The 13,982-nt window shown below is 40.2% G+C and overlaps 1 protein-coding gene across 2 annotated transcripts in view; it reads left to right on the top strand.

The window, feature by feature from the left end:
* Positions 1–10,599, top strand: part of smarcc1a (SWI/SNF related, matrix associated, actin dependent regulator of chromatin, subfamily c, member 1a) — a 32,416-nt gene extending 21,817 nt beyond the window's left edge. Inside the window, exons 26-28 of one of the 2 annotated variants that reach the window (XM_038710566.1) lie at positions 3,111–3,435; positions 5,874–5,999; positions 6,814–10,599. In XM_038710566.1, coding sequence (XP_038566494.1) covers positions 3,111–3,435; positions 5,874–5,999; positions 6,814–6,905 — 543 coding nt within the window. In that variant the 3' untranslated portion in view covers positions 6,906–10,599. The remainder of the gene's footprint in view (positions 1–3,110; positions 3,436–5,873; positions 6,000–6,813) is intronic. The other variant, XM_038710567.1, reaches the window with a different exon arrangement.
* The last annotated feature ends 3,383 nt before the right edge of the window (positions 10,600–13,982 follow it).

Here is a 13,982-nt window from a genome sequence, read left to right as displayed (position 1 = left end):
GAAAACGGCGACGCTGCCACCAAGCTACTGAGAAATGTAGTTACACTAGTAACGGAGCTACTTGTACCGACGCTACTGCCCAATGTTGAAGCAGGTTCAGTGGCAGTGGGGCACTGAGACGATGACTCCACCGGCTCTGTCTTGTAGCAGACAAAGACGGAGCAACTTTCTGCTCTTAAGTTTATTCCACGCACAGTCAAGGGCTTCACCAGGTTTGTCGTGTCGCCGCTCTTGGCAGCAATTATCTTGCGTCACAAATATTGCATCGCGCGCTGTTGCATCAAGCCTGGTGTAATGTAGCAACACTTCTGATTTTCTCCACGTCTTTTACATCCACCAGCCTGGACTCTGTGTGTAACCGGCGTGATTTAGTGTTTACATCACCACAGCCAATTACAATCAGTTTTAGATTATGGCACATCAAGCATGCTGCAGGCTTATCGGCTCATCGTTAACAAGAACCTTTAGGTATTGAAATTTGGTACCGAAAGACAAGACATTTTTTGATACTCGATGGTACTGAGGCAATTCGGTCGGTACCTAAAAAGTATTGAACTCGATACCCAGCCCTAGCTCTCAGCTACGGATATTAATAATAATGAATAATGATCCATTAACACAAGTGCATCCTGCAGGTTGAAGTCACACCCACTCACTGAAGTGTGTGTGTGTGTGTGTGTGTGTGTGTGTGTGTACGACTTTGAAATCTGAATCCTTTCAAATCCCTTATCGAATGAAATTACATTTAACATTTGCTAGTAATAACATTTATGAATAACTAACACTCAAATCTCTTATCACCGTTTGTCTGAGAAGGTAGAAACTGTTTATTAAATGTTACTTGGAAATGAGCAGCATTTCATATGAAATGGTAATTAAATATGTATGCAACACATTAGGATAACATATGTTGCCTTCTTACTCTTGCATTTTATTTTTCTTAAGCAGCTTCTTCTCTCTGTTTCTTTCCTTCAAAAACACTCTGGCTGAGTATAGTAGAGAGTACTTAAACCATTAGCCATTGTGGAATGAACATTAGTTCATTAGTAACAACAGCTTATATAATCTGCTACTGGTGGTGAAAGCCTGTTAATATAACCAAATGTGTCTTTGTTACTCTTTGCTAATAAAAAGAGCAAGGAGAAATTTGCATAAAAACTTCTATGAGTTTAATGGCTGGTCATCACAACAACCTGCTGGTACCATATTGTTTGTAACGGTTAAATGCACAAATATCTATTAGTCAAAAGTACTTTTGCTGAGGAACTAGCCTCAATATTGAGTCTAAATTTTAATTTTCAAGTGAAACCAGTTCAGACCCAGCTGAGGTAAAAAGCTGTCTGATGTTTTGTTCACTGTTCTTCAGTTGTCTGAGATGTTAATGTGTTACTGAACTGCTCATAATTTATACCATCAGAGATGTTCACTGTATTGTTTTGTTAAAGTAGGCTTTCTCAAAACGGAGACATAAATTTAGGGTGAAATAAGTTTTAAAAGGGGGGTGGCAACAGTAAATGAAATGTGTGCTTCAAAATGAAAAGACTGTGAATTGTGTTTTACATTATAAAAAAACAAAACAATGACATGTTAATTTAAAGTAAAGCATTGATTTAAATCTTATTGAGAAGTTTTTGTAATTATTTAAAATTGACGTAGTGTCACAGTCTTACTTCTGTAGTTGCTATATTGAAATAAGTAAAAATAATAGTAATGGCAAAAATATTTGGAGTTCATCAACCAACGTTGAAGAACAAACAAGTTGCTTCCCGCTTCGTTCAAATCATTCAGAGACTGAAGAGGAGACACAGAATTACTTCTTTGTGGTGGAGCTGAATTGCAAATAGCACATTTTCCAGAGCAAAGTGGACATTTAGTCAGGCAAGTGAAACTGTTACCTGCCTCTTCAGGGCAAGTGAATAACCCTCAGCTGTGTGTGTGTGTGTGTGTGTGTGTGTGTGTGTGTGTGTGTCCTGCCACTGAACAATCCCTGGAGACGCCAGCGAGAGTGTAAAACTGTTTTTGTGGTGGAGGCATCGGGAGCGTAGCCCAGTTTCACAGCTGTAAATAGTGCTTGAAAAAGACTCTGGTTTATATAAGCTTTCTAAAGACTGGGGAGTAATCAAACCTCTGCTGCAGCCGTAAAAAAAACTGGACTCCTAAACAAACAAAGATCCACACACAGCACAGAAAAGAGAAATTGCACATGCCAGCAGCCACTGAAGCGTACAAGTGAGCTGTGCTCTCTGCGTCTTGCGAAATATTCTCATGAAGATTTGAAAAACGTTTACATACTAGTATAAAGATCCCCCTTTTTAGCTTTATAAAGTTTTTTGAATTGTCAGTTCACACAAATTTCTAAATGCCATGTATACACTGTTTGCTTCATATGTTGACTTTCTGATACCTAAAACTCCAGCCTCTACCCTCTAGAGTTTGTGGCAAGGTATGTGGATTATCCAGAGCAAGCAGGACATTGGTTTCAGCAAAGACCAGTTGCTGTTGAATTTTTAAAATGTCATTTTTCATTGCTGTGAGCCCCACAGATGAAAATGGTTTGGATCAGCTGACCCTTTTAGTGTTGGAAATTAAGTAAATCGTGTACATAAACAATGCAGGTCCTGTCATGGTGATGCAGTAACTAAATGGAGCATCGGCATAGTCACATTCAAAATTAATATAAAATATAACGTGCATGGATTACAGTTTTAGTGCTTTAAATGTTTGTCCTTGTTAAATACATCAAACTACATATCCTCGTGATAATAGTTAGTCCAACATTTTATTTATTTGTTCTTTCATAAGATTTTCATTGTTTAAAGCACCAAATAAATCAAGTGCTTCTATCATCCTTGTAGATTGAACAGAAAGGCAAGGAAAACCTTACAAAACTACATTCTAACTTTTTAAAGGTGAAATAATGGTAATTGTCTAATTAAACTTTAATTTGGCTGAGTACCCCCAGTGACCCTCCAATGGACTCTTAACTGTCCCAAGATCCTGTGTTTGCTTCATCCATCAGCCATCAGGGAGCAGCTGACTGTTTTTGTGCTGGTTATAACAAATCTTTTTTTAATCATCTTTCTTGGCATTTCCTTTGTCTCTCTGTGCAGTTGGAGCTTCAGCGGCAGCAGCTGCTCACCGAGCGTCAGGCGTTCCACATGGAGCAGCTTAAATACGCAGAGATGAAGGCGAGGCAGCAGATGGAGCAGCAAGCCGCTGCCGCGGCTGCGGCCGCCGCCCAGGCTCAAGGACAGGCTCCTGGATCTGGACCCCACCCTGGGCCCCCTCCACCTGGCATGCACCCTGGAGGGCCCCAGCCACACCACGGAGCACCAGTTCCCCACCACGGAGGGCCACCACCCGGTGGTGCCATGCACCCTGGCTACCCCCCAATGGGTCACCACCCCATGGCCCCTCACCACCCAGGACAGACAGGTGAGAGAGTGTGCAGAGTAGGGCTAAAACGATTAATTCGATTACTAAAGAGCATTGATTCAAATTCTTTGCATTGAATGTGGCCTAGCCATAGTATATAAAAAGGGCCTACCGCAACAGCACGACAGCGTAATGTTAGTCTGTCCACCGTAAAAGGAAACTTATGTCGTCAATGGCAACAGCAACTTTAGCATTTACCTGAAATCATGATTGATGGTTGAGTTTAAGGCTAGCCAAAGTAAGCCACAATCCTCAGCTGTAAATGTACACGCGTGCGTTTATTGTTCTCCTGGTTGGGCCGTGAGTTTGGGTTGTAACGTCACAGTCACGAGTTAACTGGGTGTCGGGGAGCTGGACCTTGCTGTACGACACACTATGAATTTCCCAAAGGACGAATAAATATCTATCATCTATCAACTTACGCAGCTGATCCCATGCCGGCAAAAGTAGTTCTTAAATGAATCGATGAAATAATCTGTAGAAGCTTTGAGTACTAAAATCTTTGTTAGCGGCAGCCCTAGTGCAGACAGGGAGAGAAAATCAAAGCTACCAAAAAAATAGAGATGTTTTTGTTGTAAAACTGCACTTGTGACAGCTGTTGTGTCTGTGAGACTTGGCTGTACACTGATGGTGCTCAATGGAAAAACTCTATAATGAGCTGATAACCATGGCAGCAATCCTTGCATTTTCAGTGTTACACTACACACTGTACGTACAGCAGCCTGTTGTAAACTGTTTTTATACTCTAATATAAAACAGACAAATACAAGAATAGAATGCGTTTTGTTTTTTTTTAATTCTGAGTTACTGTTTATACATCTCAGCAAACACAGTTGGATTTGTAAAGTGTTCTTCATCCAGGACAAATGGGGAAAAAATCTGTTTATACACTGTAAAGAAACATTTTCTGTCTGGCCACAGCAGCTCATTAACTTAGCGGGCAATGTTCTCCCTGGCCAAGCAGCAGGAGACGTATCTCCGTAGACCTTCCATCTCCATGCTGTAAATAATGAATACAGTCCCACTCTCATGCATACATAAACCATACTTTCTTTTCAATAGTATGGTCCACTTGCAATAATGCATTACAGTAATCATTGAGTCTGGACGGCAGATGCTGCTGCGAACATGCTTTGGTTTAGTTGTACCCTCTGCCCAGCCTCCCTCGTTGTTAGACCACGGGGGCTCGAATCTCAGAGATAATGGCTCGCCCTTCTCTTGCTCTTCCTCCTCTTCCTCTCACTCCCCTTGCTTCTCTCTCCTATGTTGGCGTCTATTGCTCCCAAACAGACCTATTGCTAAAGCTCTAGTTGCCTATGGAAAAAATGTGCAACATTTGTTTGCCCAGGTTAGGAGTCAGAAATTTTAAGTTTAGCATTTTGAATGGCCCTGTGTTTCATGTGAACCAGAAATATTATTCATGAAGATTGTGTGAAATGTACAGGGTTGTGTGTGTAGTGTTTTGAGAAAAGTGCGGTTTAGAAGTGTAAAGCAGGAAATGTGCTTGTGCTTTAGCATAATTGGTACAGGTTCATGAATTACAGGTTGTGGCCATTGTGTCTCAACTTCCAGTGTTATTGTGTAAACAACCGAGAAAAACTGTAATTTTGGATATTCAGTGGCATTGCATAGCTACAAGAAGATGATATAATGTGTATTTTACCAAATGCTGTTGTCCAAATTATTGATTCAAACTAAACTGTAGTTAAAAGTGGCATTGAAAGTATAGGTTCGCATTTTTTCATGTGTAACTTGATGCAAAACTGACATTCCCATTATGTCCTGTGATTGGCAGTAGTCGTGGTGCTAGAATTGACAGAATTCTGTCTGATTTTAATGCAACAACGTAATTAAGGCTGGATCCCAAATATTCGACCGTTGGGTACACATTCGATTTTTAATTTTGAGAAGTTTTTTTCGAGCACTTTAAAGATAGTGACGACAGCAGTAGTGTGGCAGTTATGGTGTTTATTAATTTTACAATTGCTTAATTTCATTACAGATCAAAACAGTCAAATTTCCTACATTTTAAAATTAATCCGTAGCTAAACTGTAGGCTGGAAACAACAACATAATGAACACATACAATAATTATATTAGGCAGATTGTAGAAGATGAGCATTTAGTCGCTATAATAAAAGTTAAAAGTGAAATTTGCGAAGCTTCGATTATTCGCTCTTAAGTGTCAAAGCTCAAAAAATTACATTCAGGCCAGCCCTAAATGTAATACAGTTCATGATATTGAACATGAATAACATGATGACATGTTAAACACATCACCTAGCTTGAAATTACACACTATTTATTGAAAATTCCAACCCCCAGCCAGTTCCCCATTTATTAAAAAAAAAAAAGCGTCAAGTTTCCTGCTTCAGTCCATCCTTTCCAACAAATCTCCACTCGTCTCATTTGTCCCTGTTATCCTTTCTACCCTACAGGACCAATGGGTCCAGGCCAGCCAATTCCAGGACGTATGATGCCCGGCCCACCCTCTGCGGGACCCCCTCCTGGCGGCATGCCTCCCATGATGCCCCCACGCCACCCTGGAGCTCCCAACGGCATGTGTGAGTACAAATCTCTGTCTGCCACACATTCTCATTATGTTTGGGTTCTGTGTTTACGTGTATAAATGGATTGGATTTGGATTTTTAGGTAAACGCATGGTTATTTATTTTTGGTGTGTACACCATTTAATTAAACCAAACTGGTGTACTTTAAAATGCTATGGTGTTTTTGGAAGCCAGTGTATTTGCTCCAACAAACACCTTGGGGGGGGGGGGGGGGTTTCTGGGAATCCAAATGTTTCTGTGACCCACGAGCTGACTGCTGGTATTTACTTTGAATGTCAGCTGCATCTCAACGTTTGGGTCTCTGCTTCTTATCACACATCAAGCCTGTTGTTTGCATTGATTTCAGTCTGCAGCCAGTCGGCAACGGAAAACAGGCAGCAGCACAGTGACAGATTTTTAATAAAGCAAAAATTTACAAATTTTCCATACATTTTCTTTTGACAGACGTTTCCAACTGTACTCTAGTTGTAATTTGTTTAGAGGACAGTTTGCACCATCTACTCCAGTTATCTTTATCTAAACTGTGATTTACCCTTTTTTATAAATAATTTTTAGAGGCAAAACTACACATTAAAAAGCAAAGATTATTGGAAAGTCTGAACGCTACATAATTTTGTGTAGCAGAAATGTTTGTGTTTTTTTATGTCTTGTTACGCAGCGCATGAACTTTGAGATTTAACTTAACTGCCTTTTGGGTCGCTCTACTCTCTAGACACCTCGGTGTAAACCACCATCAAGCCACCATGTCTCCTTTACCCCTTAAAGCACTTCTGTCTTGCTCTAAAACCAGCATCTTTCCTCTTTCTAGACCCCGGCCCACTACCTGCACAGCCTGAAGCCGTACCCCCAGCAGCTGTGGGTCCTCCTGCGCCCCCGAGTGCACGGGTGGCTGACAATTAAGACCTACACACACAAAAACTAACTATCTCTGAAGCTCAGCCCCTTTTTGATGGCCTTTGCTAATGGCTTGGTATTTTTCCCTCAACACTGAAACTACCATACAACTTTATCACAGGACACACACACACACACACACTCAGGGTTCAGTGGCAAGGGTAACCCAACTTTTCACACACACACACACACAAACATCCAGACTTCCTCTCAGGGCACAGCGGCAAGGGTCGTCTAGTAATAAACACTGTTTTTTGCTCCGTTGGGCCAGATGGAGGCTGGAGAGAATGACTCTGTGTACAGATAATAAAACAAGGAGACATAGCAGATAAAAAGCTCTTTTCGGGCTTTATTCTCTTTCCAATGCTGTTTTAAATAACACTGTAACCGCCTCCTGTCTCTTTAACATACACACACACACACCCATACACCCCCCCTTCTTCTTGCCTGGTGCCTCTTTCGTCAAGCCAAACACTAGGGGGAGTTAGTGAGACCAGAGGGCCAGTCAGACATGCAGGTGTGTGTGTGTGTGTGTGTGTGTGCGTGCATGCTGCGCAACCTGAGCTGTAACACACACGAGGCAAGCAGATTATTCAGATTATGATATGAATAAAACACACGCCGAGGGGAGCCAGCTTGCCCTCACTCTTGTCGAGTATCTACCTCTCGCTCCTCTTTAAATGATACACTGTACTTCTGTCTGTGTGTGTGTGTCTGTGAATCGTGGGTCGGCCTCCTCTGACCACAGTTTGTTCCTCTTATGTAATCTTTAATTTTCCTTTTGAGACTTTTGGAATAATGAGTATCATTGAGTTACAGAAATACAAAAATAAAAAAATACAAATTGGAGAGAATAGACAAGTCACCAACAAGACTCTTCTGTCTTGCTGTTACACAAAATAAACCCTAATGTCCATAATAAAGTAGTTATAGTAATATTTGACAAAACGGGATGGAATCTGTCAAAAATTGACACAACTTGATGCATTTTGGCAGATCATCTTCAGAAACTGGCTTTTTTCCTGACTAAATTTAAAGGATTAGGTAGTTTTTATGTTCTATTTTCTTTCCTTATTGTCAACACATCCCATGAAACTAAAAATCCATCTCTGAATACTTTGACTTCCCTACATTGTCTCTGGCGCTCAGCTCCAAGCCGAAAGAAAATCTTATGTCATAAATAAATATATCATTGTTTTTCTTACATGGATCAGTAGTTTCCCAAACAGCTGGCCACTGTAGTTTTTAAAATACATTACTCAAACACGAGTAAAAAGTGCCTTTGTTTGGGACTATTTTTAGCGGCAGATAAATGAACATTTAGTGCTCTAGTGAATATTTCTGGCAACAGGGTAGATTTACTCAAAATAAATCCGTGTATGTGTCGTGGTAATGAAGGAACATGTGACCCAGTGCAAAAAAAGTGGCACGTTGATGTGTTAATGGAGCAAATGGAATAAGATTTCTCAGACTTACAATACTTGCTGGGAGGAGAATTTCATGGTTTGTTTTCATCTTTTGACTGGATTTGTTGACAGTAAGGGGAAAAAATACACAATATCACCAGACGTATCTTTTAAACATTAATGCAAAAGACTCTGATTACACGAGGGGCACAAAAATGGACAGACCGCTTCTTTCTGCCCACACCAACCACAGCACTGTAACACGCACAAAAATGTAAGCTAAGCTGGAGCTCTCACTGGAGGCTGCGTACCCCAACCAACTTGGCCAGACCCTGCCACAAAGCACTGGACAACAACACCCACATAAACACACGCATGCATATAATCTCCTGCTGACCTTCACACAGCCTTTACAGAGAGGGAGACGCTGTGATGCGGCTCGACTGAAACATCAGAACATGGACGATGCTCTTCCTCGGCACGCTGGGCTTCTAGATGTTTTTAGGTGCTGATACTGTAGCGAATAAACCCCGCCCCCTCCTCCGCTCACAATGTCCTAACGCTTAGTGCTGCCTACCTCACTAACCTCACACACACGCGCGCACACACACACCCATCCGCGCACATGACATGTTTAATTGTTTTAAGCCACTGGCTATAGGAAAACTAAGCAAGATCCTCATTCCTGTGGATCCACTTATTTGTGGTCAGTCAATCATTGTCCTCAAATCCTCTGTGTGTCCTGTGATGTGGCAGAAAATAAAAAGGTGCATAAACGAGGGAAAGACCACAGAACATTTATTTAGAGCTGACATAATTGGTAATCGATCAGTCGACCGTATAAAATAATAATAAATTGGGGATTGTTTGCCTAATTTTTTTTGTCAAACTTTCTCTGGTTCCAGCTTGTGAAATGCAAATATTTGCTGGTTTTCTTTGTCCTTTGTTAGTGGAAACTGAATATCTTTGGGTTTTGAACTGCTGGTCAGACATAACGCATTCAAAGACGTCATGAGCATAAAGAGGCGCATTTTCACTTTCTCCTGACGTTTTGACTAAAATAGAGAAAATAATTGTCCTTATTTATTTTCATTATCAATTAGTAGTTTAGTCAATAACATGTCAGAACGTTGCTCGAGTTGTCCACCCAGCAGTGACAAAACCGAGAGTGGCAGCAAATCCTGAGGTTTAAAGCTGGAACCAGCAGATATTTGCTGTTTTTGCTTGGTGATCTATTATCCAGATTTGCTGTTGACTAATTCATTGAATGAGATTGAAAATTCATGATCCCTGGGGGAAAAACTGTTTGCTAAACAGCCTCACAAGTTCTGTAAGTAGCTGTTCTGGAGCTTTTGTTTGTGTAACACTGCATTTTAACAACTTTTTGTCCATGTTTGCTTAAAGGTTCAGACTGAAAGTTTATTTTCGAGCTACACTTCCATCAAGACTGCTGAGGAATACACCATGTGACACAGTCAAAAGCTCCAGAACATCTAGTAAGGGACCTTTTGACAAGATTGGTTTGCAAACTAATTGTTTTCAGTCCTACAAAATATAAAAATCAAAACATCTCTAATTATATTCACTGTGCATTTCTCATTTGACATGCTTGACATTGAGATTTAAAGGCAAACTACTCTGACAAATCAAATACTGATCTGATCTTGAGTTGCTGTACATTCCTGAGTCCCTGCTCAACATCCTGCACCTTTCAGTCAACACACTAGTAAAAAAATAAGTTGGTTTTAATGTGAAGTCTTAACTCAAACGACTCCTCTCCCCCTTCTCTAGCACTGTTAGTATCTCTGCTACCTCTTCCTCCTTCATCCGCTAGCTACCTCTTCTAGAAATCTTCCTGTCCCTATCTGCTACCTCTCTGCGCGCCCCTTCGCTACCTCTCGTTCCCATTTCCGTTCTTTTTAACGTTTCTTTTTCCTGCCCATGTGACTGCTGCATCACCGACTGTTGCCCTCTTCTCCCAGTCTTTTGGAAAACACACATACAGTCATTCACTCATGCTTTCACTCACAGCGCCCTCCTTTCCCATTAAACATCTTACCAGGCTTGTTATGTAATATCACTTAAATATGACAGGAATCCCCCTTACATATATTATCTTTAATCGCTACTTTTTTGTGTTAATGGTAATGTATTTTTAAGGAGAAGTTTTGTGTAGATGGAAGTTCTCTGTTCTTTGGAAGTTTGTAGCATTTTGTTTTCCTGTTTTTTATTTTGTATGGGGTCTGTTGGTACTTGGACCTAGACACTGTCGAATAAACTGTGTTTTGTATGAAGTTGATGTCCTGTTTTTTTGGGGGGGTGGATTGAATTCATTTTCCTCATTATTTCTTTAGACGACATGATCTTTTCTTAAGCCTGCCTGAAACTCATAAGCTCAGTTTGTGCTGTGACAGAAATATCCACAGGAGAGAAGTGGAAGCTGAACCAGTCAAATAGCTTAAGGATAATATGCAGACAGATATTGAGTTCTGTTTTGAGTTGGATGGGCTTCAGTTCAGATCCAGTCACCGAAAACTCATTTTAGTTTGAAACTGATCAGCTGATGAGAATGAATGACCAAATGGAGCACAGCTGCTCATACAGTGCAGACTTAAACCTGAAGTCAGATTGGTGAGCACAACTTAGACCAACACATTCATATGAAGTCAAATAATAAAAGCTGTGGTTTGTTATAATTTAGGGTTACAACATTGATACTGTCAGGTTCTATGAAATGATAAAGATCATTTATACAGCAAAACAAAGGTTGAACCAGGGTTAAAACATTTCAGGTCTGCAAAGAGCCAAATAAAATAACACCAGAATAAAATACCAAACCATAATATAAAATAAAACACAAAAAAAAAAGAGACCCGAAGAATTTTTAGCCACTTTCAGCTCATTTTAACTATAACTTTCAACTTTCCCAATGACGCATTAACAGAGTTTTGCGTGTCGTGGTTTAAAAAGTTTAATGACCTGTATAAAAGCATCGTGACCAAAATATTCTAGAGCATAGCATGTAGAGCACTCACTGAAGATACAGATGTTTAATTATAAGCAGTATTTTTATCTAAATTGTAAACTTGACATGTTCAATAGAATTAAATCTCAATCTGCAAAGTAACTACTGCTGTCAAATAGATGTAGTTCAGTAAAAAGGGCAAGATTTCCACCTCAAATGTAGTGGAGAAAAATAAAACGTTTCACAAGTTTAAGTTTTCAAAATGATTTAAAGAAAACAGCTGGTGTATCAACATACTGCTATAAAGTAAACTGGCGAATGAAGGATTTGTAATCTGAAGATGAAGGTTGTTACTGTGTTTCCTGGAATTTTATCTGTTTTTCACACCAACTGCAGCTCCAGGAGGAGAAACTGGATTATCCGTTTGTCTCCCCATCTCTTTGTGTTGGGATTAGGGAGGCTGCCACAAAACATCTGCGCATAATGTGTCACAGTGTAAACTCTAGTTTACAGTGACATCACAGGCTTATCGAGCTTTTGTTGGAAGTGTGTTTCATTCTTGTTTAGGGGGTAAAAAATGACGTCTACTCAGACTTTCTTTATCCCTCCTGGATCATTTGTATTATTGAGAAGAAAACGGTTTTGACAACATTTTTCTTTTCAAAATGGATTTGTAATACGTCCAACAAAATGCATTATCTCATGCAGCAATTGTCACAAACAGCTGATTCTACACACCAACAGCAAATTTGCAAGGTGCCAAAGTTGCTTCACAAAATGTAATAAATAAACGACACACAACTGTCCTTAAACGTTAGAAAAAAGCTCTTTCACCTCTATTTTATGGTTGACAAAACAACAACATTATTTTAGCTGATGTAGTGGTAGATAAAGAAAAATGATGTGCATAATAAAACTGCAAATTTCATTTTAGGCCATAAAATTACTTTCTACATCCATTTTGCTACAAAAAGCCCTAAAACATGGAGCTTTGCCCGGCCTGGGGGGCACGAGGAGGGGAGAAGATGTACTTTGTGTGGCTGTTTTGCTGCGTAGACCTCTGTTAGAAGCATCTGTGTTCCTACATGAAGTGGAAACAACACAAGTCCTGTCGCTGTTCATAACCTAATCCAGACCGGCCCGTGCTGTAATCTGGCGAGAGGGGGGATTTCTCTGTCCGGCAGATTGACCACGAGCATGTTATTGAGAGGGATGAGGGACCAGAGGGTGATTACTCCCTGTGTGGGATGAGAAGAGGGGGGGGGGTGGGCTTTTTAAAATGTTGGTGTCAGATGAGCCAGGCAAGAGGACACAATCATCAAGTATTGTGGGAACAATTATGGTAAAGAACCTGTATACCTATATAACTAGATGGATGGATAGTCTGTCTTTTTGGTCCACGGGGGAAATTTGTCTTGCCATCTTGAATTGATATCCAGACGGTTGATGAAAGACGCAGATTTTCAATAAGTAGCAGCATTGGGCTGCTTTTCATGCCAGATTGTAAATAGTCTAATAGTGATTTATGTAGATTTATTTGTGTTTTATTTTAGATTTTTGTTTTGATTGTACTGTCATTGCTAACAACCCAGCTGGGTCACTTTTGATGAGGTGGAAACTATGATGATCAATTTACAAGATTTTAATTTAAAAGAAGAACTTTTGTTTTAGTTATCTAGTATTATCAGATTGCCATATATGCCATTTAGAGTGATTTTCATCCTTTTAAAAACCTTGCTGTTGATATAAGAGAATAAACTACCATAGTTTAATATGGCTATTGTTCAGGACTTAAACGTCCGCGTATTTTGCCGCTGGCATGGCCATCAATCCAAGATTGAAAAAAAGACACCATTAGATTGTGTTCACGCCAAATAAGACACTGTGGTAATTAGCGCTGGGCTGTGAGCTTGGTTATCTGTGCTTTGTCGTGGTGAAACCCTCTGAAAAAGTTTTATTTCTCTGATTCACCGGCTTTCTCGCTGCCATGGATTTCCTTTACACTGGGGACGCTGGCGACATGTCCCCAGCACTTTATTAAAGCATAATTTATGAAAATTTTCTTAAATATAGCTTGCAGTTAAATAACAAATGAAATGCCATTGAAAAGACTTTGATTCTGTTATATTTATATACTTTGAAACGTCACCTGCCACCTGTATTTTACGTACATAAATAAAAACATTTCCACCATAAACTGGGGCAGAAACTTTCATCAGAATGCAGGAAATGAAGTGTTTCATGATCAAAAATTCCTGGGAGACGTCCCCCCCCCCCCCCCCCCCCCCCCCAAGATCCCCCAGCTCATATATCTCTATCTAGAAATCTTTAAAAAAAACTCTAAGGATCTTTTCGTACCTAAAATCACATATCGTGATGCGAGCGAGTGTCTCTTCACAATCCTAATCTGAACCTCGATGTCCCCACCACTTTTCAAAACAAACTACCACTGCTCCCACTTTTCCTTTACTCTCTAGCTTACTCAACCACCGCTGGTCTCTCTCTCTCACTCTCTCTCTCTCAAACAATTGGACACAAACTAATGAAGCTTCTTGGCATCATTATTTTGCAGCTTAGTGCAAGAAGATGCAGACATCAAAGCTGGGTGCACGACATAAAGCAAGGGAGGACACAACTGGGGGAGTGTCATGGATAGCAGCTTGCATTTCTCCAAAAGTTTATTCTGTTTCAACTCGGGATGTTGATTATTAA

This window comes from Micropterus salmoides, unplaced genomic scaffold (genome assembly GCF_014851395.1).
Source record: "Micropterus salmoides isolate LMB-PRFRI ecotype aquatic unplaced genomic scaffold, ASM1485139v1 Ms_hic_scaffold_11, whole genome shotgun sequence".
Lineage (NCBI taxonomy): Eukaryota > Metazoa > Chordata > Actinopteri > Centrarchiformes > Centrarchidae > Micropterus > Micropterus salmoides.
The sequence above is the reverse complement of the archived record's forward strand: the minus strand, read 5'-3'. Positions and strand labels throughout refer to the sequence as shown.